Source organism: Microcebus murinus, chromosome 1, assembly GCF_040939455.1.
Source record: "Microcebus murinus isolate Inina chromosome 1, M.murinus_Inina_mat1.0, whole genome shotgun sequence".
Lineage (NCBI taxonomy): Eukaryota > Metazoa > Chordata > Mammalia > Primates > Cheirogaleidae > Microcebus > Microcebus murinus.
The window spans coordinates 130,357,508-130,383,802 of NC_134104.1; the positions used below are offsets into that span (position 1 = coordinate 130,357,508).

At 35.3% G+C, this 26,295-nt stretch overlaps 1 protein-coding gene across 2 annotated transcripts in view; it reads right to left on the reverse strand.

Annotated features, from left to right (window-relative positions):
- Positions 1-26,295, reverse strand: part of ZNF385D (zinc finger protein 385D) — an 844,414-nt gene that overhangs the window by 10,519 nt on the left and 807,600 nt on the right. For both annotated transcript variants that reach the window (XM_020290132.2, XM_012783261.3), the window contains one exon: positions 3,776-4,009. In XM_020290132.2, the coding sequence (XP_020145721.1) occupies positions 3,776-4,009 (234 nt within the window). The remainder of the gene's footprint in view (positions 1-3,775; positions 4,010-26,295) is intronic.

Here is a 26,295-nt window from a genome sequence, read left to right on the forward strand (position 1 = left end):
AGCCACAAACTAGACATGGACTTCTTTAAGGCAATGACTGGGTTTTGCTAATAGTTATATTCTTAGTGCCTAACACATAGCAGATGCCCAGTGAGAATTATCTTAGGCAATATTAATAGATATTAACACAGACTGATAAGCACTCAACTCATTTTTTTTTTTTCATTTGTAATAAATGTTATATAAGCTCAAGGCTCTGGAATTGTGTGGGATAGAATTCGCCTCCATTAGCTATGAGAGCTTTGGTTTCTTTATGCCTCCATGTCCTCAGTTATAAAAAAGAGAAACCGTCTGCTCTATTTAAGTGTTGTATTAAATGCATTTGTTGTTTTAAGGGTTATTCTTGGCACTTTGATATGCTCAATAAATTTTAACCTGTCTTCCTTTTCTCCTTAACATTGTTGCTTTTGTTAAGGCAAAATTTAAAAAATCTCTAAGCATTCTAAAATTTACTAAAATATGTCCTTTTATAACTATCTTTTCTGTATATCAAAACTTAGTAAGAGATAGAATAAGCTGTCTGGGACTAGAGAAAAAAAGAATCAGTTTAGTGAAAATTATCAAATGTTACTACTTCAAGTCATTACCAGAAAAACCTGCCAAAATTAGTAATGAGCTTTAACTATAAAATATTTCAAAGGAGTTTTTTTTTTCCATTATATAAAGAAAAACCATCAAAATTAGCTAAACAAAGCCTTAACTAGTAGAAAGTTTGGGGGCAATCTCTTTAAAGAAAAAGAAAAAACATCTTTTGTAGTACCTGTGTCTATAACATATAAGTTTAAAGGAGGCTTCCAGATCTCTTAAAAAATACTATATCTTCTTAAGGTATTTGAAGCATTCTTAGACTGTTTTGTGAACCTTGCTAATAATAGCTCAGAGGAGGTACTTCACTTTCCAAATTCTAAAAATATCAAAGCAGGAATGCTTCTGTTCAAATCCTATATTCTAATGTTATGGAATACAAATCAATTAACTGCAACTTCAAATGGTTATACATTAGTGAAAAATAAAAAAGAAAGCAAGTAAAATAACACAACTGATCTCTGAATAACACCAACAGCACCCATGGTCATATTAATAATCATGCTATAATATTTGATCCCTTAAAAGGGGCCATATAGCCTCTTAAAGCCATTGAAGACAGACAGATACACAGAGAGAGAGAGGAAAAAAAAAAAGACCCTAAGGAAAAGATACAGAGGAAACCAGTGTGCAAGCAGCAGTTGTTTGGATACAGACAGGACTGCATTCACATTCATCTACATCTAGAGGAAATCCCAGATATAAAGAGCCTCCCAACACTGTTCTAGTTACAAAAAACAGCTGAATCTGGAGATTAAAAATGGTGGACCGGGCCAGGCGCAGTGCCTCACGCCTGTAATCCTAGCACTCTGGGAGGCCGAGTTCGGCAGATTGTTTGAGCTTAGGAGTTCCAGACCAGCCTGAGCAAGAGCAAGACCCCGTCTCTACTAAAAATAGAAAGAAATTATCCAGACAACTAAAAATATATAGAAAAAGTTAGTTGAGCATGGTGGCACATGTCTGTAGTCCCAGCTACCTGGGAGGCTGAGGCAGTAGGATTGCTTGAGCCCAAAAGTTTGAGGTTGCTGTGAGCTAGGCTGACACCATGGCACTCTAGCCTGGGCAACAGAGTGAGACTCTGTCTCAAAAAGAAAAAAAAAAAAATAGTAGTGGACCAAAGGAGTCAAAGAGCATCTACTTATGTTAGCTCTTCTTTTTCCGTTGCCACTTCTATGCCTGACACAGATTGCTAGTGCAAAAGTCTAGGGAGACCTTAGAATGAGCATTAGGCCCTCGACTCTGGAGTGGCTGCTTTCCAAACAGAAAAAGATCTCTGATGCAGGAAGGGAAATACAAGGATAAGGAAAGCCAAAGAGAAGCTGTAGCCAAAGAGTGGCTGTAGTCTGTAGACTAGGCTGAAAATTCAGAAGGAACACTCCTATAAAGGGATTCAAGTAAGGGTGATAGCCACATTCACCTCCTTAAACTCTTAGATGAGATTATTATAGTAATTCTCAGCTCTGCCTGCAAAACACTGTGAGGGTATTTTCTTTTTCTTTTCCCCAAAATGACAGCATCCCAGGACCTGGATATAATCATCAGAATTCCTGGGTATAGTGCTTAGGTAAATACATTTTTAAAGCTGCATGGGTAATTTTGACACACAAAGCAGAGATAAGAACTATAGAATCAGAATATGAAAAATGTTAGCCTGATGTGATGTAATCAAATTAGTAATTACTTCTTTGCTTCTTCTAATAAGAATTCAAGAAGGACGTTCAAATTTTTGATAAACAAACTCCAGCCTCAAGGGACATGGTTTGTTTATTTGTCAAAATTGATCTCCCCTTAAAATGAATGTGTTTCTCTGTCACTATGTGAAATGACCAAGATTTCTTTAGAAATAAACAGATTTCCAATGATGCTTCTATTGTTCCAAGTATCTTGTATCCAGAAAGAAATATGTATTTGCATGAATAAATACATGGCAAATCTCTATGGCATCAATTCTGACTTGGGGCCAGATGCTTTACTGTGCTTCTCAGCCCCTGAACTCATGAACTCTCCTTGACTATAACTAATGTATGCCGGGAAGATAAGTGCTGAAGGAATTGTTCTCCATCTGCAATTACTCCTTAGAGTCTTGAAGTCAATACTTGAATATTACAAGTACAGCACAATCATTGGTCAATGACTCAACACACGGCTGTAATATTAACTCAGGGTATGCTTCACAAACGATTCTTCTCCTCTTATAGTTGCTGACAGAGTCCCAGCAATGAACCCGGTGTTTAGAGAAAAGCAGATTATTGTGTGTGTGTGTATGTGTGTGTGTGGTGTGTGTATGTATGTAAGTGTGTGGGTATATGTGTGTGTGTGTGTATATATATATATTTATATACATATATATATATATATAGAGAGAGAGAGAGAGAGAGAGACAGGTGTGTATACGCACACAAAGAAAGAGAACAGCTGGATTGAATGAAAATATATTGGTATATTAAGAGAGTATTTGTTCCTGGCTTGTCAGTATTAAAATATTTTCCCTTTCTGCTATTAAAGTTCAGTGTTTAAGTCAGGGAGACCTGGATTTAAATCATGGTGCTGTCATTTAATTAGTCATGTTCTGTGCCTTCTCTGAGCCTCAAACAAATGAAAAGAATAACATCTTTAAGTTGCTGGGAAGTTGTTGGGAAGAGTAAATAAAATATTACACTTAAAGATCATACCTCAATGGCTGCACATAATAAACACTTTCTTAAGTTTCATTGTCCAGGTCACATAGATTTAGTCCAAATAGCATTATTTGCCATAAAAATTGTAATACAGGGGTTTTAACCAAAAGTACTTAGAGTCATGCAACCACATTTTGCAACAATAATATGGCTACAATTTTAGAAAACTTCATTTAGATGCAAATTCATGGAAATACCTAAACAATCTAGAAATCATATAAATGCAAAATATATTTCAGGATTATATTTTACCATATCTCCTAATATTTAACAACACACAAACACACAAACACATACACACACACCATGGTCTGCAAGCCTTGGAAACCGTCCTTTGCCTCCATATAAATGATACTTTGCTTGTCATTTTTATTTTTTAGTGGTTAATGAATTCCTTGTAATAATTGCCAGTTTTCCTCCACCCCTTTGTCCCCCGCTGCAAAAGATCTCATCTATTCAGAGAAAGATAATTGCAGAGCTGTTGAGACAGAAAAGAAATCACTGCATCTCACCACTGTTGTGCGCCTCCAGCTGTGAGGCAGAGTTGACAGCAACCTTGCATAGCGAACAGTAAAGAAGCCGTTTTGCCTTTTCTTCCTCAGTCTCCGTGGAAGGACATGAGCTATTGCCAGTGGCTGTTGTGGGGCTTTTTTCTACTTTAGAGGTGATCTCAGTTGTCATAACACTGCTTTTGCGGATTTCCACAGTTGTCGTCGTTGATATTGCTGGTGTCCCTGCAGTACTGTCTGCATTCAAAATAGCATAGGAAAAAAAGGGGGGGAAACAGTGATATTATCTTTTTCTATTAGGAAATGTATAACTAATATTACATTCTGCTAATAATGATAATAGCAGCTAGCAATTGCTGTTTGTCAGTTATGCATCAATCATCTCATAAGAAAATTTACATAGATGACCATATTTAATTTCATAAATTGCAATAAAACATTCAGATGATATTCAAAATCTACATAAATAAAATTTTCAAATATTCTATGGGATAGATAAACACAACCATAAGTTTCTTTTGTTAACATATGGCCTTTGTAAAATAATATGTTAATATTTTACATCCTATATACATATATTTCTACACATATGGCTTTCAGAAATTAAAATAGAAGATGAATGCCTATAAGATATTTTTCTTTTTCTTTACTACTTATCTATTTTCCTTCTTCATTTCTTTCTTTAATTAAAAAACAGGTACAGATCCTTTTGCATATATGCTTATGCAAAAATAAATAAATAAATTACAGAACCCTAACGCCATAATTGCTTTGTCCAGATCAACAGTTCAGAAAATCATTGCCCTATTTACAAAGGGTTATAATTCAACACCAGGTACAAAAATCATCAGTATCAAAAAAGGAGGAATTCTAGTCTGGCATATTTATTAAATGCATACCCTGCACTAGGCTGTGTGCCAGGAGTTTGTGGCATAAGTATTCAAACATCAATAGTCACTATTCCCAAGGAATTCACAAAATGGTCACACCATGTTGTTGTCACATCGTTTCAAGAGTTTAACAACCATGAAAGTGTTGATGTACTGTAACCCTACAACTGCTCTGGCTCCAAAGTCTGATTCTAAATCTGGAAAGATCAACCTCCAAAGTATATCTATCCTGCTCTAAGTTTACTTGGGTACACACAGCTCTCCTCCCAAATATGCCAATCACCATGATGTTAGCAATGTTTGCCATATCCAATAATGAATTACAAATGAGCTCTACACTCACACGCTGCCTGCCCATATACTACTTTTTTATGCCATCCAGCTGGCTCTTAACCAATATGCAAAATGTTCCCAGACTGTCTTTACAGCTACAGCTGCTCTTGGAACTCTCTCTTATTCTTTATGCTGCTATGGTCACTATTTAATGCCATGCAAAAAGTTCACAATGCAGGGATTGGGCAGGGGTATAAGGGACAGTGGTTTTCCTTCAAGGAAGTCTTGTCTGCATAAATGCTTGCTTCTCGTTACCTCACACTACCACGAGTTGATTGCAGCTACCGGATGCCTTTTTCTTGGATAGCCCCTTTGATCCAGTGATATGGGTAAGGTTGTTTACTGCTACTTTTGTAAATATGGCATCAGAAACACTAGTCAATAAGAAGACACATGAACTCTTGTTAAGGACTCTCGTGTAACAGAAGTCATCCAGATTTGTTTCCTCTGCCTGACACTTCACACACTTTGAATCACTTATTTGGCTGCTAAGATGATCAAGTAAGTCTCTTTCAGTGTCCTGGAGAACATTCACCAATCATGTTTTTTTAAAAAATCATGCTGTAAATCCTCCTCTCATGGCTACAGAAAATAAAATGACTCTAACCCAAGTTTTGCCACTGGTATACATGTATTTCCTTGGCACTGAAAGGTCCACTTCCTGATTAGTTTTTACTTGCCTGCTAAGGTTACATTAGTAAAAAGATAACAACCAGAAAATATCTATGAGAACACAGAATTGGCATAAAACACAACAGCCTTAAGATGTCATAGCTGTTCACTGTCCCTAATAAACCAGAATTGATTGTTTGAAATTATGTGTATACGTACCTATGAATAAATAACAAATGGCCAATTTGTTACATGTTTCTTATACTTAAAAACAATTTTATATACTTATAAAATAATTCCATTTAACTGCCACAAAAAGCTGCGAAAGTGAGAGAATTCCAGACATTAAGAAAATTTCCCAAGGTTACATAAGCAGTATATATAGTAAGGCAGAGTAATGCATTAAATAGAACAAGGAAGTTACAGACTTTAAAAATATGTACATATATATATTGGAGAGGATACTCTCAGCCATGACTGTGATTCTCCATAGTCAGGTCACAAGCTCCAGTGGGATAAAACCTCTAAATTGTTCTTATGATCAGCTCTATATCAAGTGACAACTGTAAATACAGATATTATATTTAAACTTAATGTGGCCACATGCTGAAACCAGAGTGGGATACAGTGAGTATTTATTTCATTGAAATCTACCATGGCAAAGATTTACTTAGTAATACCCTACTTCTAACAACTTTTCCTCTGGATTGACATGTTTATTTTATATCTTGATCTGAAAATGGCATATAGCATAGATCATAGTAATCCTAAGCTAACTTTCCTATTTATAGTGAAATTTGTTAACACAAGTATAGAATAAACAAAACCAGGAATCTTCCAATCCCTGTGACAGCTACATTAGTGTCTCTCCTGACCCTAGAGGATAATGTACATTTATACCAAAGACACTACAGGATTAGAGATACCAGATTCTCTATGCCTAGGGCTTAGTGAAGTATTAACATTTCTTAAGGCAAGTTCCTTGCATGAGACAGGCTTAGAGGAATTAATATCAAAACTCTTAACTTCTGGTACTTCTACTTTGTGGCATACTTTTGACCACATAGCTGAGCACAAATCTGTTATTTCCTAAGCTTGTGTTTATTTGTAAGAAATATAAAGTTACATTTTTCATTTTAAATTTAATACATAGTTCTTGACTCCATAAGGTAAGATTACTATTAATTTATAATATGACATAGATTTTTTACTAATCTTTCTTTTATCAGTGATAAAATATCCTTTTTAAACTGAGAAAGTAAATTGCATATATTTTAAGATTATGCCTTATTCAAAGAATATGTATTCTACACACTGCATACAAAATTGTATATAACAAAGACATTTTCTTTACTATGGTACATTAAATAACCAATTATAATAATTCCAATCCACTCATTAAAATAGAATCTTAAATGAATGATCATGTTAATAGCATATACCCTTGATATGACACGATAAGAATTACTTCTGTGGTCTTCCTCCTCAAAATATATAACCCCTGTCTAACCATGAGAAAAACATAAAACAGACAGTTTTAAGGACACTCTACAAAATTCCTGTCTGGCACTTTCTAATATTAACAAGGTCACCAAAAACAAGGAAAGTCTGAGAAACTGTCACAATCTAGAAGAGCCTAAGGAGACGTGAAGACTGGAACGTAATATGGGATCCTGGATGAGATCCTGGAGCAAAAGTAAAGGACATTAGGTAAAAATGTAGGAAATCTGAATAAAGTATGGGTGTTAGTCCCTAATAGTGTGTCAATATTGGTCCATTAGTTGTGACAAATTTACCATAGTAATGTGAGATGTCAACAATAAAGGAAACTAGGTGCAGGATATATAGAAAAGTCTGTTATATTCTTATATCTTCTCTATAAATCGAAAACTATCTTAAAATTAAAGTGTATTACATTCAGGAAAAATAGAATTATAACTAGTTAACAAATAGTGGATCATTCTGGTTATTTTATAGAATTATAGAAGGGACCTTCATGGTTTTATGATATAGCTTTCTTGATTTTTGGAAAGGGAAGTTTCAGTAAATTTCTCAAGATCATTTTGTCCTCAAAGGTAGAAACTAAGACTTGATGTTGTATCTCCCATTTCCAAATCTAGTGCTTGTTATCTTACCTGTAATTACTCATGCACTCAAACTTTATTCCATCAATATTTATTAAGTAGATCTTTTGTACAAAGTTCTATGCTAAGCCATTGGAGATAAGAAGTTCAATAAACACAGATTATGTACTCAGTGGCAAAATAGTTTATAAGACATCCACAATGATATTAAATAATAATAATTATAAACTTATTAATAATGATCTCTAATCTGTTTTGTTCATTCCTATTTTCTTGTACTTATACTTGACATGAAATAGACACAATAAATACTGAAAGAAAACAATAAAGGAAGGAATGAACAACAATAATAGCTAATTATTGTTGAAGGACTTTTCCAGCATTAAACAGGTATTAACTCATTCAATCATCATAAAAACTCAAGGGGTGCATATTTTTATCACTGTCGTAGCAAAGAAACTGAGGTTTGGAGAATCTGGGGAACTTTCCCAATGCCTGAGCTGCTACCAGGTATAGCAATGATTTGTACTCAGTTTGACTTAGTTGTGTGTGCTTTTCATTTACTTTTTATTGTTAAAATTTTGATTTTTTAGTAAGAGAATTTGAATTAGTCATGATTTATTATGCATGCTGAAAGATAACATCTTAAACATTTGACTTTAAAAGAAACTAAACATGGCCTGAGCTAGAGTCAATCATGTATGTCCAATCATCCATTATGCTAAAGTATTAAGTTGCTCAAATCCATTTAAAAGGAGAGAAGAAAATAAAAATCCACAAGTTTCAAATAACCTCTTGTGCAGAATGATAAGAATAAACCATAAGCCTTCATTGCACCTTTTTTTGTTGTTCAAAAGATGAGAAAGTAGAACAATGATTCACTTTTCTCAGTGTTTCCCAAAGGCTGATTCAGATTTTTGTTTGCACTATACAACCAATGACTCTAGAAACAATGTATGTGACAGAGAGTTGAAAATAATGGGTGAGATTCAGTGGGAAGATATGGTTAGATGGTTTGGGCTTGCAATTCTGTACCATTTTTCTGCCAGCACCCTGTAGCAAATATTCATTATTGCAACTGTCACTATTTGGCTTTGGCGTAAAAACAGATTGCTAATACTTTGTGGAATGGGGCTTTAGTTGAAAATGGAAGGAAACATGTCAATATTCAGAGTGCCCCATTTGTGACCTTCATCTTATATAAAAACATGGTAAACACTTTTTTAAAAATTCATAAAGCATACGAAGAAATCCAGAAAATATAAACGATTTGAATTCTGAATAATAAAATTAAGCAGCCAAGTTGCATGGTCTGGGTAAGAAATTTATTCCTCTAGTTACAGACTTTCATAACCCAAGTGGGAAAACCATAGGTGAGTTATTTAATTTTCCTCCCAGGTAACAGGGATTAATGTTATGACCTAAAGATGCTCATCATGTTTTCCTGCAGATTTAAGATGGAGAATTAAATCCGATTTATTTCTTCTTCCCTGTGTGAATTTAAGTCTCACTTAGACTTGCTAGCAAATGAGTAAAACAGCTGCTTCCTCTTAAATATGCTGACATTCTGAAGTATAAAAAGGTGCTTTGTGACTAACAAGAAAAATCACAAGTCTTTAGAAATTATTATTGGTGGTTGCTTTTTTATCAATTTTATTCAATTCCGCCAACATTCATTGAGCACAGGCCACACTCTACGACCCAGGCAGGAATGGCCTCTGCAATGGGCTCTGCTTTGCACTTTTGAGAGCTCCACAAATCACGAGCCACTGAAACAAAAGCTCCTTTATTTTTGTATTTTTTGATCTTGTAAAAAAGTTTTACAATTAAGCAAATGGGAATTATAGGAAGAGGAAATGAGAGCTGAACTGGGCTTTCCAAAGGCCAGAGTATAGAGGCTGAGAGTTCATACAAGTGTGTGTGTGTGTGTGTGTGTGTGTGTGTGTGTGTGCCTGCACGTGTGCTTATGGATTTATGTGTGTGTCTATGCGCGGGTCTATGTGAGTGCCTGTGTGGCTATGCATATATCTGTATTGAAGTGTATTTGTGTGTGTGTGCTGGGAGGTCAGAGAAGATCACAGCTTCTATCTGGAAACCAGAGAAAGTATGGCTGCTCTTGTACAAATCTGATCATCTCAAATCACCAAAATATTTAATATATGTCTATGCAGACAATGTCTCCCCAAACATTTTCTCCCTTTTTTGGGATAGTATAGTTGTAAAAAGTGTTAAAACTGCCTAGAAATCCCGAGTCTACTGAATGAGGCTGGGGAGAAATCAAGGGCACCCCCTCCACCTGCAGGCTACCTGGCTTGGGTGGATCCAGCCACAAGCCAGAAGTCCTGGCTTTGCGTCCAGCTGCTGCTCTGTTCCTGCAGATCTGTGGCTGACTCAGGTGAGGAGATTCTTTATTCTCCAGGTCACGAGAGCAATCCTTGGGGAACAAGCTATGGGGCTACTGGGTGAGATGTTGATAAATATTTATATATATGGTATATCATTTCTATTTATACTCATGTCTCAACCCTGAAAATTCTGGGTATATGTTTGATTGAACCCCTCCCATGTGTCAGATCTGTGCTAGCCACTGGGGGTAAAGAAATAAATGCAATATGACTTGTATATGAAGGAGTAATAGGGCTCTAATAAGACAAGACTGGAGGGAACAGTGGCTTCACATGCCATAAGGAAGATGAGCAGTAGTAGGAGGTGTTACTAGAAAATATTAGAAAAATTAGTTGTACTTCCAACTCTGATTTTTATTACATTTGTAATGATATGTCACTTGGAAATTCCATTCAAAAAGTGATGCCATGTACTTTTAATCAGTGATAAGTTCTGCCCCATAGTAAGATGCATGAAACTCATTTGTTCTAACGGATCAGGTGAATATTTCTTTTTACCTTTATACCATTTGAACTACATTTCCCATGCCTTGTATGTATTCCCTTATAGAAAAGAAAGGGATTTTTAAAACTTGCTAAACAAAAATATCAAATTGCAACTTTTGAGATGTTTTTCAAAGCTGCCCAATTCATGGTCTGTTTCGGGCAATTATGTTGAGTAGATTTCTATACAGAGATAATGGTAATCTGTTGAAATCACTTTATGTCGTGTATATCGCATGCATATCGGAACATAAATTATTACAGTGAAAAGGTATTTGAGATGGAGCTTATTAAAAAAAAGATTCAAATTTTGGATTTCCTTCTTGAAGCCAGGGACCAATTAGTTTCACAGGGACTGGCCATTTTCTAAGAGGATTTGAGAGGGCAATGTTAGATAACTTTCATTTCATAGGATAATTTATTCAAAATTTAGGCTGTTCTTATCACTCACTCAAATTTTGGGGTAAGCACACTAGAAAAGCACATTGCCAGGTTAGAATGTGGTTGCAGAAACCCTAAGAAGAAGATGGATTAGGACAAGGTCAAAGACGGCTTGACTTGGGTCAGACAACTGCAGGATGAGCTAATAAGCTGCAGAAGGGACAGGAGAATCAGGCCAAGCAGAAACTCCGGCAGTGCAGTCTCAGCAGGAATTATCCAGTCCCCTGGTGAGTTAAACAGGATCCAAAGTTGGCAAGCCAAAGCCGAGATCTACTCTACATCTGTGAACCCTACCTCTCTGAAATGTCTTTGACCTTGAAATGGACCTCTCTAGTTTGAGCTGGGATTTCACCAAGGATAAGCAGGCATACTCTCTCTAGGCAATGGTCTCCCTCTCTCAAAAAAATAAAAAATAGAAAAAAGAATAGAAAAAGGCAGAAGATGTAAATGAGTGAAGTGGGCCAACTGCCAACTGACAACAATAGTATTAGGGACATGTCTACTTTTACCAGATGCTTTGAATATTACTTTGGTAAAGGCCGAAAATATAAATTTTATGGAAAATTTCCAAATTTTAAATGCTAGCACCTGTGTGTGTGTATGTGTGTGAGTGTGTATGTGTGTGTGTGTGTGTGTGTGTGTGAGAGAGAGAGAGAGAGAGAGAGAGAGACAGAGAGAGAGACAGAGAGATTGTGTGTGCTTAAAATCCTGTACAGATTGAAATTTTCTATGCACTCTATGGTCTGCCCACTTTGAAAGGTAGTCTAGGGGCACTGTGCCTGTGCTCTCAAACACTGCTTATTTCCACGGTGGTTATGAGACTGATCATTTGGCTTGATTTAGGCTCTCCTTCAAAATTCCAGGTGTGTATTTTAAGTGGTGATAAGCTGATTAGAGTTAGTATTATTTTTTTTATTTTTGCCTTCTTTCTTTAGAATCCACAAATAAAGAATTCACTCTAGGGCAGAAGTCTTGGCATGTCTTTTCAGCCTAACCTAATATTGCAGCAATCTATATCAATATCTCACCATGTCAGAGCCTTAGTTTCTAAAAGTCAATGAGGATTATATTCCCTACTCCTATAGTATATAATGTAGTCCATAACACAACTAGAACAGCGTCTGCTAGATAATTGGTCATTGATAAATATAGATGCTGCTGTCACCAAATTGGGTCTGCTAGGCATTTGCTTTTCTCACAAAAGATGGGGTTATATGCCTGTAATGTGCTAGACTGAAAATTGGCATAGCAATATAAATAGCATCTTTGGCCTCTAAGTTTTCACCCTTAATCATTTTCCCTTTATAATTTGTTTTATAATGTTTCTTTCACTCCTTCCTTATGCTTTTTTGGCTCTTGCAAAGACGAGGTTGTTGGGACTAAAATGTTGGGAAACTTTTCAGGAATGCAGAATAATCTTGTTACTGTAAACTAGTGGTTGTGAAACTTTGGTATGCATGAGAATCACCTGAAGGGTTTGACAAAACACAAACGACCCAGTCTTCTACCTTAGTTTCTGATTCAGCAGGCATACAATAGGCCCTGACTATCTGCATTTCTAACAAGTTACCAGGTAGTGCTGCTGCTGCTGCCAGTTCAAGAACCACACTTTGAACCACTATAGACAGATCTGCCAATTTGTTTGTTTTAGATTAACTGGTCTCAGCTATGTCACTTAAATAGCAAGTCATGAATGTAAGAAAATGGAAATTAGAGATTGAGTGACCAGTATCCTTTTTTGCCTGTGACTGAGAGAGTTCCTGGGATCTGAAGCTTTCAATGCTAAAATAGGAAAGTCTTAGGCAAGCCAGGACAAGATAGTCGCCCCAAGAGGAGAATCTGGAAAAAAATAGGCAATAATTCTTTCAAAAATATTTTAGATACTACCTAAGCAAACAGTGAACATTACTATTGAAAGATGTACTTTTTGAGATATAAATGATAATAAATGAGGAAAGATAGAGACACATTCAGGTCTTTGAAGCAGAGAAAAATAATGATGGGAGACTAATTAACCTTCTATTTAGCAGTTAAACCAGAATTCCTTTTGTAAGAATAGATTTCCTCCCACAGCTTAGAGTAGGTATATTTCAAGGGAATTCATTTTCTATTTTGCCTATAGACATTAATATAAAGCACAGTTCATTCTCTCCAAGTGTAAATTAATCCAAAATAAATTAATCCAAAACTACGTTAATCAGAAGGCAAAGTTGTTAGGCCTCAGTCTAGTTAACTGCATCTGGCCACATGTAATTGATAAGCACAAAGATGAATGGGTGGGTTTTGTTGGAATTTGTGATCTTTCTGATAAATATTGCAGAAGAAAAAAGAACAGGAGAACAAAAAGAAAATCAATTTATTCCCAATCTATTTTAAATGATTTGGATGCCACTAGATTAGGAAGCTGCCTTTCATGCTTCTAATAGGGTTTTCTTTTTCTTCCTTAGTAAGAGAGAAGAAAAAAAAAATCGTTCAAAATCTATGAATGGTAGTTCCCCTGTTCTAAGAACTTTCAGAAGAAAAAAAGTACTTCAGGCTGCAGTAACAGTTTCCATTTCATTAATGAGAAGAACTATGTATTCAAAAACTCGATTTGAAATCTGGCAAGAAGTCAAGGCATAGTTTTTCAACAATTGCCTTTGGTAGTTTATCTGTTTAACACACATGGCATGACTTCTTCCTTCTGGTCATGTGTTTTAGATTAAAACTAAGAGTTTGCCTTGTGTCCTTAATTTCCATAATATCTAAGTATTAAGAATTATGACATGGCAAATCATGAATCTTGAGAGCTTTTACTAATTGAAATTGAACACAAAGTGAGGGAGAGCTTGCCCTCTCATTAGTGAATGCTGGACATGTAGAAAAAATTTAGAATGTGAAGATAGTCATGCCAAGTCATTTAGGATACAAATCTTTGGTCTAAAACCTTTGTTAGGCAGAGCCCATACAATAGAAATCAAGTAATAATTGTCAGATTTTCAGGGGTTTTTTTGTACCACAGAGCTGTCTTGAAGATAAGAAAACAAGCACTCACAATGGAGGGTACAATGATGAAATATTTAATATGGATATAATTTAGAACATTACTCAATCTGGTCTCGGACATTTTATTGTATATGTAAGAGTTACTTAGCAGTTTGCATTATACTGTTAGTGTTTCATGGATTAACTATGCAGAAAACATCTTAATCACCAGAAAGATATCATGATGTAACTGATAGGCACCCACCATGACCCATTGCTCGGACATCCAGATTAAAGGACTTTTTAAAATATTTCAGGGGACTAGGCAAGTAAGGAGTAAATGCTGCTGGACAAATCATGGGAAATGGTTAACAAAGATGAGGGAAATAGAAATAAAAGAAAGCATCCTTACAAAAATTGAAAAACTTTTATACTATTTTACTAAAAATTTTTCAACAACTGCTGAGCATTCCATTTCAATGGTAAGCTGAGGTGCCTCAAGGCTCAAACTACCAGTCATCTCACCCCAAACTGGAATTGACTATTATTTTTCCTTCTGAATGGAAGAGAGAAAGGGAGAGGTCATTATATAATACAATTATTTCTTGATGTAATTTCTGTCTTTAAAGTAGTTGTTTCCATGTTGTGCTACTATATTTCAGCCAACATAATTTTTAAGAGCTGGAGGATATATAAAAATTACAGAAAATGTACAAATCAATACAGAGCAGGAGGAATCAAAATTCTACTCATTATTTACTAAAAGGTTGGCCACTGAAAGATTGATAGTACTGCTTGAAAAATATTAATAATAAAATTCTGAGACAAATATCTCTTCCCCAGCAAAGCCAACAGACCTGTTTCCAAGATGTCAAGATTCCCTTTTTTATTTACAGAAAACATATAAGCCAGATTTTCGTGAAATTCCAGATGTAAAATTATCTCTCCTAAGAAGCTATCATATAGTTCCAGAAATTCCAAACTATAGCCGACTGCCTCTTGCACTAATATTTTCCACAGCATGTATTCTTCTTTTCACTTTTGAGAATACATACATTGTAACTGTATCACCATTTCACCAAAGCACTAAATGGACCATTAAAAAATGTCAATCTCTCTTTTTTTCTAAATGATGCAGATTAATCAATTTGATTTTCCATAGGCGTCATTTAAAAACTGTTTATTTTGGCATCAAACAGCCAAAAATCCAATTATTTATTTTGAGTATATATTAAGAAAAGGGGACTTCTTAGTTAGTTCTACCAACCAATATTTAATTCAATACTTTAGGATAAATGTATTTTTAGGGTAGAGCTGTTTTAATAAAGTATTCCATCTGAAGATTAATTTCAAAATAAATTTATATTGTCTCTGAAACTGTACAGGCATTCTGATCTTATAGAATGCTAAATATTTTTATAGCTACAAAAAAAAAATATAGAAATCTAGTCCCATGTGACATGACCTCTAAGGATGCTGGCATTTCTATTCCATTTCACTCGTTGGGATCTTGTTTCATGAGTCAAATCACAACACCAAATTAGAGTTCATTTGATATAAATAGAAGTTCTAAAATTTCACCATTACTTTAGATAAAATATGTTCAAAATATAACTCTTAACTAAGCTTTAGAATAGAGTCATTATTTTATTTAATACTAAAATACATATTTGTAGAGCTGTTTTTAATTGTCAATATCTCTATTACTTTTAACAAAACCCCCACTGTGAAAATTAAAATTAAAAGCCAGCACCTTGATTGGGTAAACTGCTTTGGTTGATAGATCACTTTTTACAAATAGATTGATTCTGTTGATATAGAAGATGTGTGTGTGTGTGTGTGTGTGTGTGTGTCCTGTTATCCGTAAAACTGTTTAAAAGCAAAAGTAGGTTCTTTTGAAGATGTTTCTCTAGCAGTGAAAAGGCCTAACCACAGACGTGCGACTGGTTTTGTTCATGTCCTTACTGGCAGTCTTGCTTGGGGAGGATGCCAGGCCAAGAATCCTAGCAGTCCAGGACTGAATGTGTTGAGTCAAATGTCTGAGTGGATAAGGAGTGTGTGAAGCCTGGTAGTTGGAAGGCTGTTGCCAAGCAGTCAAGATCACAGCCAGGACACAACAGCTAATTTACAGGGCTGGGGAAAGAAGTCAGAGCCAGAAGGCAAGTTGGGTCCTAGGGTACTTAAGGACAACGCTTAAGGCTTAACACCGTGGCCAGCCGACAACGTGGTGACCTTGACACATTATTTTTAGCATGAAGGCCTTAACTCCTGAACAACATTGCCATGGTTTTATTGAGGATTATACTTACAGTCACTACTTGCACCTCCCAGAGAAGGGAAGAAGTGGCAAAGAAAAGCATGGCTGGCTGTAGGCTTACAGACTTTGTTTTATGTCCCTGGACCACATATTAGGAAACCATGAACAGGCAGCTAGGGCTCAAGCTTCTTTCCTTCCTTCTCTTTTGCTAAACTTACCTACTCCCTACCTCAACAAAAATAAAGTAAGTAAATGAATGGATGAATACATAAATAAAATAACACATGTATGTATTTCTGTTTTTGAGTTTGCACCTGTAAGTCACTCCTCATTGAAAACATTCCACAGAAAGCAAATTTAAAAAATGGAGTTCAGCTGTATGATCTGGTGAATTCATCTTTTCTCTAAAGGTCATGAAGAAAACATCCCTGCTTAGGGTTAAGCTTTGTAAAATGATAGTGCTTTTTAGTAAAATTGAAGCCCCAAATAAATTCAACTAGATAATTCAAGTGTACAGATAATAATAAGCAGTGGAGAAATGCTTGAAGAATGCTTGGACACTGAAAAAAACAATATATTTTGTTTCACACAACTTTCTTTTTACATAACACGTGATACATGAATTTTTAGCATTGCAAAGACATACTTTCAGCACTCATTTGCTTTTATTTAACACTTCAACAAAATTCCACTGTGACCTAACTTTCAAAACACAATTCCAATGCCAGTAACAGTCTCTTTTCTGTCTGACTTGTCAATCTGGGTAAATAAATGTTTCCTCAGCCAGGAAGTTTAATTAACTCAAGTTGAATAGATCTGGATGAGATAGAAATTATTTGTATTTGCTCATTAACTATTTTTTCAAGATAAGGCAGAGCTAGAAAGGAAAGAGAAGAGCAAGAGATTTGTCTTATTTGCCCTCTTAAATTATGGATTTAAGGAGAGAATAGAATAAATAGGGAGAGAACTTTTTTGAGTTTCTCTCAAATGATATTTTTATCACTAAGTACAGATGGATCAATATGATGAACCTATCTATAGGATTTGGATTAAATTCTTCTCTTGCAATCTTTGATGGCCCCATCATCACAGATGCCCCGTTTCTTTTGAAGAATATATCTTGTTAAGGTTTCTGAGATGCTAATAAATAGGTACCACCAGATATGATGATTTACGAATTCTGATGTGAATATCACTGAAACATGTAAATGAATGATAGATGCAAAAACAAAAACAAAAAAACTACCACCAATTTTGCAAGATGTATGTTATATAATATGCTCAAAATGATAGATTATGCATCACTCAAAATAAGATACAGACTGCTTCTCTAAGTGCTTTTATGTCTCATTATTTTATGCTATTTTAAATTTTGCAAGATATAGAGCAGTTCCCTCTCATTACTCCAACAACCTAGCTGTCTAGTGTTATAGGTCCTTATTCTAAACATCATTATTGTTACATGAGTCAGCTATCAGATTAACAACAGTGCATTATCTCAAAGGTAAACTCAAACAATTACAAAATTAAACAAATGCATGAGAGATAAAGATAATTTAAGAGTGTGTAAGATAGTAGTAGTGCTTTACATTTATTTAGTTCTTTTTGATTTTTATGTAATTTTGTATACACTTCTGTTTTTATACTCAGTACAATACTACAAGACAAACATTAGAGTTTTTATTTTATAAAAGAGAAAACTAGGTCTATGATATAAAGTCACTTGCTGGAATCAAATAGCTATTAATTACAAAGCCATTATCAGCACTGAGATTGTTTATGGTTTATCACTGCCAACTGGTGAAAAGTATTATGTTTGATCATAAAGAGCTAAAATATAACAAAATTGCACAGTATTAATAGGACATTGCAAAAATCATATAGTAATATTTATTTTATTTCTATACAAAGAAATAAAACAATGTGCATGACTAGCAAATATTATATATCTACTTTTGAACTAATTTTATAGCACTTAGCATAGAGACATATGTATTAAACATTTTCATGTAGTAATGTTATTACATTACTTAAATGTAATGTAGCATGTCATATTTCTAATACCTACTTATGAAATTCACCAAGGATGCTAGATTTTCAGTTAGAAACTGTAATCACTTAAAACATAAAAAGGCAGAGATGTGCTTTTAAAATAAAGATTAGATCACATAACACTTCTCCAACTACCACAATGGCTCCCTATTTGCCCCATATAAACAAACAAACAAAAAACAATATCCAACTAAAAGCTGTCTCTCTGAAATCAGAAGCAAGACAAGGATACCACTCTTACTACTGCTATTCATCATTGTACTTAAAGTTGTAGCCAGGACTATTAATCAAGAAAAAGTAATAAAAAAATCCAGATTAGCGCGGTGGCTCACGCCTGTAATCCTAGCTCTTGGGAGGCCGAGGCGGGCGGATTGCTCAAGGTCAGGAGTTCAAAACCAGCCTGAGCAAGAGCGAGACCCCGTCTCTACTATAAATAGAAAGAAATTAATTGGCCAACTGATATATATATAAAAAATTAGCCGGGCATGGTGGCTCATGCCTGTAGTCCCAGCTACTCGGGAGGCTGAGGCAGAAGGATCGCTCGAGCCTAGGAGTTTGAGGTTGCTGTGAGCTAGGCTGACGCCACGGCACTCACTCTAGCCTGGACAAAAAAGTGAGACTCTGTCTCAAAAAAAAAAAAAAAAAAAAATCCAGATTAAAGAGGAAGAAGTAAAATTATCTCTATTCATAGAAGACATGATCTTATATATGGAAAACCTTAAATAATCTACAAAAAGAAAACAAAACACTAATACTTTCATCAAGATTGCTAAGCACAAGATCTATATACCTCAGTTGTATTTCTACACAGCAGCAATGAACAATCTTAAAATAAAATTAAGAAAACAAATAGCATGAGAAAAAGAATTAAGAATAAATTTAACCAACTAAGTGCAAGACTGTACACTGAAAACTACAAAGCAATGTTGAAAGAAAATAAAGAATATCTATTAATAAATAAATAGGAAGACATCACTTGTTTATAGATTGGAAGATAATACTGCTAAAGTAACAATACTATGAAAATTAGTCCACATAGTCAATGTAATCCCAACCAAAATTCTAACTGCATTTTTGTAGAAATGGGCAAGCCGACTTAAAATTCATATAAAAATGAAGGGGTCTCTAATATCCACAATATTAAAAAAAAAAAGACTAAAGTTGGGAGGAACAAGTTGAAGTAATCAAAACAGTGTGGCATAAGAATAGACATAAAGATCAATGGAATAGAATTGATAGTACAGAAATAAACCCACAGATCTATGGCCACTTAATTTTTGACAAAGGTGACAAGACCATCCAATGGGAAAAGAAGAGTCTCTTCAACAATGGTGTTGGGACAGATGAATATCCACATGCAAAAGAATGAAGTTGGATTCTTGCCTTACTACATTTACCATTCAAGATGGATTAATAGCGTAAATATAAAAGCTAAAACTGTAACTCTCACAAGGAAACATAGGTATAAGTATCTGTGACCGTGTATTAGGCAATGGTTTCATAAAACTGATAATAAAAACACAAGGAACAAAAGAAATAATAGATTAATTTGAATTTTATCAAAATTAAACACTTAGTGCTCCCTCACTTGTAGTGTGGGCTCTGGACTTGGACTCACACACAAAGGGTGGGATCCTTCCCCTCAACTGCACAGCCCTGCAGTGGATGCTGCTGCCAAGAAGGGGAAAACTGGAGAGATGCGTGTCTGGGGCTGTGGGTGGTGACCTCGACTGCACTGGCAGCACGGACTCTGTGCTTGGGCTTATGTACAGAAGGTGAGATCCTTAGCCCCCTCCACATAATGCTGCAGTCACTGCTGCAGTCTGGAGTTGAAGCAAGTGCTACCCAGAACACAAGCGCAACCTGTCTAAGGCCATGGGCTCCAACCACACCAATGCCAGGAGAAAGGCCTCTGTGCTCTAGTGTGCATCTCAAATATAGGCTCCTCACACACACCACTGTAGCCACTGCTCTCCCAGAGACATAGTGTGCACTCCCCAGAATCTGAGAGCTGCCTACATGGGACTGCTGATAGTGACACTACTCACCACAACTGGATGACCACTGTGCTGTAGCATGAACACTGAGGTCAGGTTATCTATACTCACTGCCACAGGTCACACCACCCTGCCGACTACAGTTTATGTCCCTGAACACCACTGGGGGCCCGAGGTTAGACTTACTGCCCTGGTATCCCTCTAGTGCCCAAGCATAATGCCTGAGGATATGGGGATCACTCCACCCATTCCACCAACTCTGGCATCTAAGCACTGCCCCCACCTGCAGTAACCTAAAGATAGACCATCCCCAACCTGCCACCAACACTACTGACAACACCCACACAATATATGCCACCTAGGAGCCTGGAGACCAGCCTGTCCAGCCCATCACAGCCACCACCAATACCAGTGTGCACTGCCTAGAACCTACAGGGTCATCTTACCACTGCTACTGCCATCACCTATGCCACATGGTAATGTCCAGGGGCCTGAGAGGAAGGGAGATATGTGTCCCACATATCTGGCACCAGCATGTGAACAAGCCACCTGTAGGCCTAAGAACTGGCCCAACTGTACACACCAACATCAGTGCCAGAGTATGCTGCCTTGAACCCCCAAAACAGGCATGTTCAACATTCTACTGCCACCACTGGAGCCCAAAGATGGACCTATCTGGCATCCCAGCCCACAGGAAAACTTTATCACAGCCTCCACTAATAAATGTACCCTAGGCTACAGATGCTACTGCCATTGTTTACAGCTGAATAAATCATGCAGAGACTATACTACTGCATGCATCCGGAACCAAAGCTAAAGCACCTTACCCCACTAACACCACTGATGCATCTTCAGGAAAAAGTCCTCCCCTAGGAAAGCAAATTCAAAAAGTTGAAAGGAGTGACTATTACACTAGATGTGCAGATATCAACATAAGAACACAGCTAATATGAAAACCAAGAAAATATAACATCTCTAAAGGAAAGCAATAATTCTCCAGCAATGGATGCAAATAAAAAATCATGAAATCCCAGAAAAAGAATTCAAAATTTTGACACTAAATAAGCTCAGTGAGATATAAGAGAATTCTAAAAAAAAAAAAAAAATCCAAAGATATCATAAAAATAATTCAGGATATGAAATTACCAAAGAGATAGATATCATAACAAATAACCAAACAGAAATTCTTGAACTGAAGAACTTATTGAAAGAAATACAAAATGATTCCAAAGCTTAACAATGGACTAGATCAGACTCTGTTCAGATTCTTCTGTTCAGAAGACAGAATCTCAGAACTTGATGACAGGTCTTTTGAAATAACCTATTCTAACAAAGTTAAGAAAACAGAATAAAAAAAGCATGAACAAAGTCTTCAGGATATATAGGACACCATAATGCAACCAAATACACAAATTATCAGTATCCCAGAGGGTGAAGAGAGAACAGAAGTGTTCAAAAACCTATTTAATAAAATAATAGATGAAAAATCCCTAAGACTAACAAGAGATTCAGACTTACAGATATACGAGGTCCTGTAATCCCCAAACAGATAAAATGCAAAAAGGTCTTCTCCTTTTTGTAAAATTGTCTAAAGTTCACACAATACAGTAAAATTGTCTAAAGCACAATACAGTAAAATTGTCTAAAGTCAAATAAAAAGAGAATTCTATAAACAGCAAGAGAAAAAGAAATAAAGTATTTTCCAGACAAACAAATGCTGAGGAAATTCATCATCACTAGATCAGCCCTATAAGAAATGATCCAGGGAGTGCTAAGCCTGAAAGTGAAAGGACAACAATTACCATCATGACAACACATGCAAGTCCAAAACTCACTGGTAAAGCCAACAGACAAATGAGGAAGAGAACTAAAATGGTACCACTACACAAAACCATAAGAAAAAACAGTAAGAGAAAAAGAAAGGAATGTAGAATATAGAAATCCAGCAGGCAATAATTATTAATAACAATATGACAGAAATAAAACATCAGATATCAATAATAACCTTGAACATAAAGAGATTAAATTCTCCACTTAAAAGATATAGAGTGGCTGAATAGATAACAAAACATGATCTAACTATATGCTGCCTACAAGAAACACACCATATCAGTAAAGAAACAAGGGTAAAGTAAAGGGACTGAAAAGATATTCCATACAAACCAAAGGTGAGGAGTAGTAATACTTATATCAGGTACAAAAGACTTTAAATTAAAAAAAGTAACAAAAAGAAAGACAAAGAGGGTCATTATAAAATGATAAAGGGATCAGTTCAGCATAAGTATATAACAATTCTAAATATACACGTACCCAACACTGGAGCACCCAGATTCATAATACAAGGATTACTAGATTCTAAGAGATGGATACAGTCCAATACAACAATAGTGAGAGACTTCAACACCTTACTCTCAGTACTAAATAAATAATCTACACAGAAAATCAATAAAGAAACATTGGATTTAAACTGGTCTTTAGACAAAATGGACCTATCAGAAATCAACAGAACATTTTATGCAACAATAAAGAATACACATTTCTTTCATCAGCATATGGAACATTCTCAAGAATAGATCATACATTAAGCTACAAAGCAATTCTCAACAAATATTTAAAAATTGGGATTATACCAAGTATCTTTTCAGATCACAATGGAATGAAACTAGAAATTGATACCAAGAGAAAATTTGGAAACTGAATAAAAAAGAATGAACAAAGTCTTCATAGTATATGTGATATCATAAAGCAACCAAAAGTACAAACTATCTGTATATCGCAGAAGGTTAAGAGGGAACAAAAGGATTCAAAAACTTATATAATGAAATAATAGATGAAAAATTCTCGTCTAACAAGAGATTAGATATCCAGATATAATAGGAAACTATACAACACATGGAAATTAAACAATATTCTCCTGAATGGCCACTGGGTCAATGAGGAAATAAAGATGAAAATTAAAAACTTCCTTGAAACAAATGAAAATGCAAACACAACATAACAAAACCTATGGGATACATCAAAAGCAGTGTTAAGAGGAAGATAGCAGGCCAGGCATGGTGGCTCACGCCTATAATCCTAGCACTCTGGGAAGCCAAGGCAGGGGGATCGCTCAAGGTCAGGAGTTCGAAATCAGTCTGAGCAAGGGTGAGACCCCATTTCTACCAAAAATAGAAACAAATTAATTGGCCAACCAAAAACAGATAGAAAAAATTAGCCGGGCATGGTGGCACAGGCCTGTAGTCCCAGCTACTTGGGAGGCTGAGGCAGAAGGATTGCTTGAGCCCAGAAGTTTGAGGTTGCTGTGAGCTAGGCTTTTGCCATGGCACTCTAGCCTGGGCAACAGAACGAGACTCTGTCTCAAAAAAAAGGGGGGTGGGGTGGGAGGATAGCAATAAATGCCTGCACCAAAAAGTATAAAAATTTCAAGTAAATGATGTAGCAATGCACTTCAAGAAATTAGAAAAGCAAGAACAAACAACTTGCAAAATTAGCAACAGAAAAGGAATAATAAAGATCAGAGGAGAACTAAACAAAATAGAGACTAAAAAAATAGAAAGGATCAATAAAACAAAAAGTTGGTTCCTCAAAAAGATAAATAAGATTAATAAACTGATTGATTAGACTAACCAAGAAAAGACCCAAATAAAAATGATTTCTTTCGGTGGTGCTAGAAATGTTCTGTAATTAGATGTAATGATTGTGCGACATTGTGACTATATTAAAAATCTCAAGTGTATACTTAAAGATGGTCAAAATAGTGAATTTTATGTTATGTGAAATATATATATACATTATATATATATATATATATATATATATATATATATATATATATATATATAAATTTAAACCAATGTTCTTATAATTGCCAAAGGCCCTTTGTAACCTAGTTATCCATGACCTGATTTTATCTTTTTCTACCATTCCCAACACACTGCACCACCGGCCTTCTTGGTTTTCTTCAAGCACTCCAAACATGTTCCCACCTTGGAAACTTTGAATTTGCTGTTCCATCTGTCTGGAATGCCTTTCCCCCAGGTAGCCAGATTATTCATCCCCTCACAATCTTCAAGTGTGTATTACCTTCTTGGTGAGGCTATATCTTATTACCCTGGATAAAACTGAATCTTTCTGCCATCTCTTGAATTTCCCTTTTTCTTTCTTGCCTTCTCTTTTGCCATAGCACTTATTACATTAAAGTATATTATGTAATATATAACAATCTAAGTGTCATTTATTATTGGTCTCCCCCCAGTGGAATATAAACCCCATAAGAGCAGAGTTTTTGAGGTTTTTTGTTCTCTGCTGATCCTTAGCATCTATAATGGTTTTGGAAACACAATGAATTTCCAATAAATATTTCTTGAATGAATGAATGAATGAATGACAAAACAACCCAGGAAATAAATTGATGCTTGGAAGAAAGAACAAATAATGGGGGAGAGGGGCAGAGAAAGACCCAGCACCAATGTGATTCCATTTGTGTGGAAATCATTTTTAATCTCTTTAAAACTTTTGCATTCTTTCATTCAAGTGTAATATAACTATATGATTTAAGGAAAGTGGTTTTAATTATTTTTAAATGAAGAATTTTGTTACATAATTCCCAAAGTCCCTTCCATCTCTAAACTAATGCAATGCTCTGAAAAACAAGATGTTTATAAAAAAACTTCAGCTACAAGATCCACAGGGTTTCTAAAGAAGTGATTAATAAGTTAATTTAAAAATTACACACAAGTAATTCTTCACTAGCCTTTCTGTTTCCAAAGGCCAACAGCTAAATTAGATAGGGTAAATGTAGAAAATTATTTCATACATTTGAAAATTATGCCAGAAATAATATCAAGGCATTATTGCCAAGCCTTTTTTATTTTCCTCATTCTGCTAGATCAGAAAGAAAATGGTGATATACCCAGAAAGAAAGTTGCTGAGACCCTTATAGGAAACAACAACAACAAAACTTTAGGCTGCTGAAAAAGAGATTAAGATAAAAAGTAGTAATGCTGGAAAAAAGACTGTAGGAGAATTTGAACTTCCAAGCATCAAGCAACTGTAGAAACTTAGGAAATGTGACTCAAAGTTAAGAAACAGATGAAGAAGTTCTCTCTTCAAAACCATAAGCAAAAATATGAAAAACATAAAAATATGTTACAGTCTTTCATTTACTAAATATCATAGTTCTTTAGATCTTATTCTAAACCTAAATGAATTTTATACATATTATCAGGACTGGTTAATAGTTATACTTTATTGAGTAAAATATATACTAATTAATCCTCTGAGGAACCTACCTACTGAGAGTATTAACCCAGGGAAACTTCATAGGCAATTTTTGACTTCATAGTTGGGGATAAATTGCCTAAACATAATAGCTAATAAACTGGTGCAGCTATGTTGGATAACCGTCCCTCTATTCCTCAAAAAGACAAACACAGAATTATCATATAACCCCCATATTTTCTTCCTACTCAATTTCACACATACCCAAGAGAAATGAAAACCTATGTCTACACAAAAACATGTAAATGTTTATAGCAGCATTATTTATAATACCCCCAAAATAAAAACAACCATATGTCCATCAATGAATGAAAAGAGAAATAAGATGTGGTATATCTCCATAATTTGGAATATAATTCTGCCCTAGAAAGGAATAAAGTCATGATAAAAGCCACATTCATGTTTTGCTAAGTAAAAGAAATCAGCCATAGAATACTAGAAATTCTATGTTTGTAAAATATCCAGCATAGGCTAATCTACACAGACAGAAAGTTTATGAGCAATTGCCAAGGGGGAGGGATTTCATGGGTAATGTAAAGTGACTGTTAATGGGTATGGAGTTTCTTTGATGGGTTCTAGAATTGATTGTGGTGGTGATTGCAGAACTCTGAATATACTAAAAACCAGTTGACTACACACTTTAAATGAGTCATTGTATGGTTATGTGGATTATATCTCAATAAAGCTGTTATTTAAAGAAAGTAATAAGCTGTGAATATTTCTCT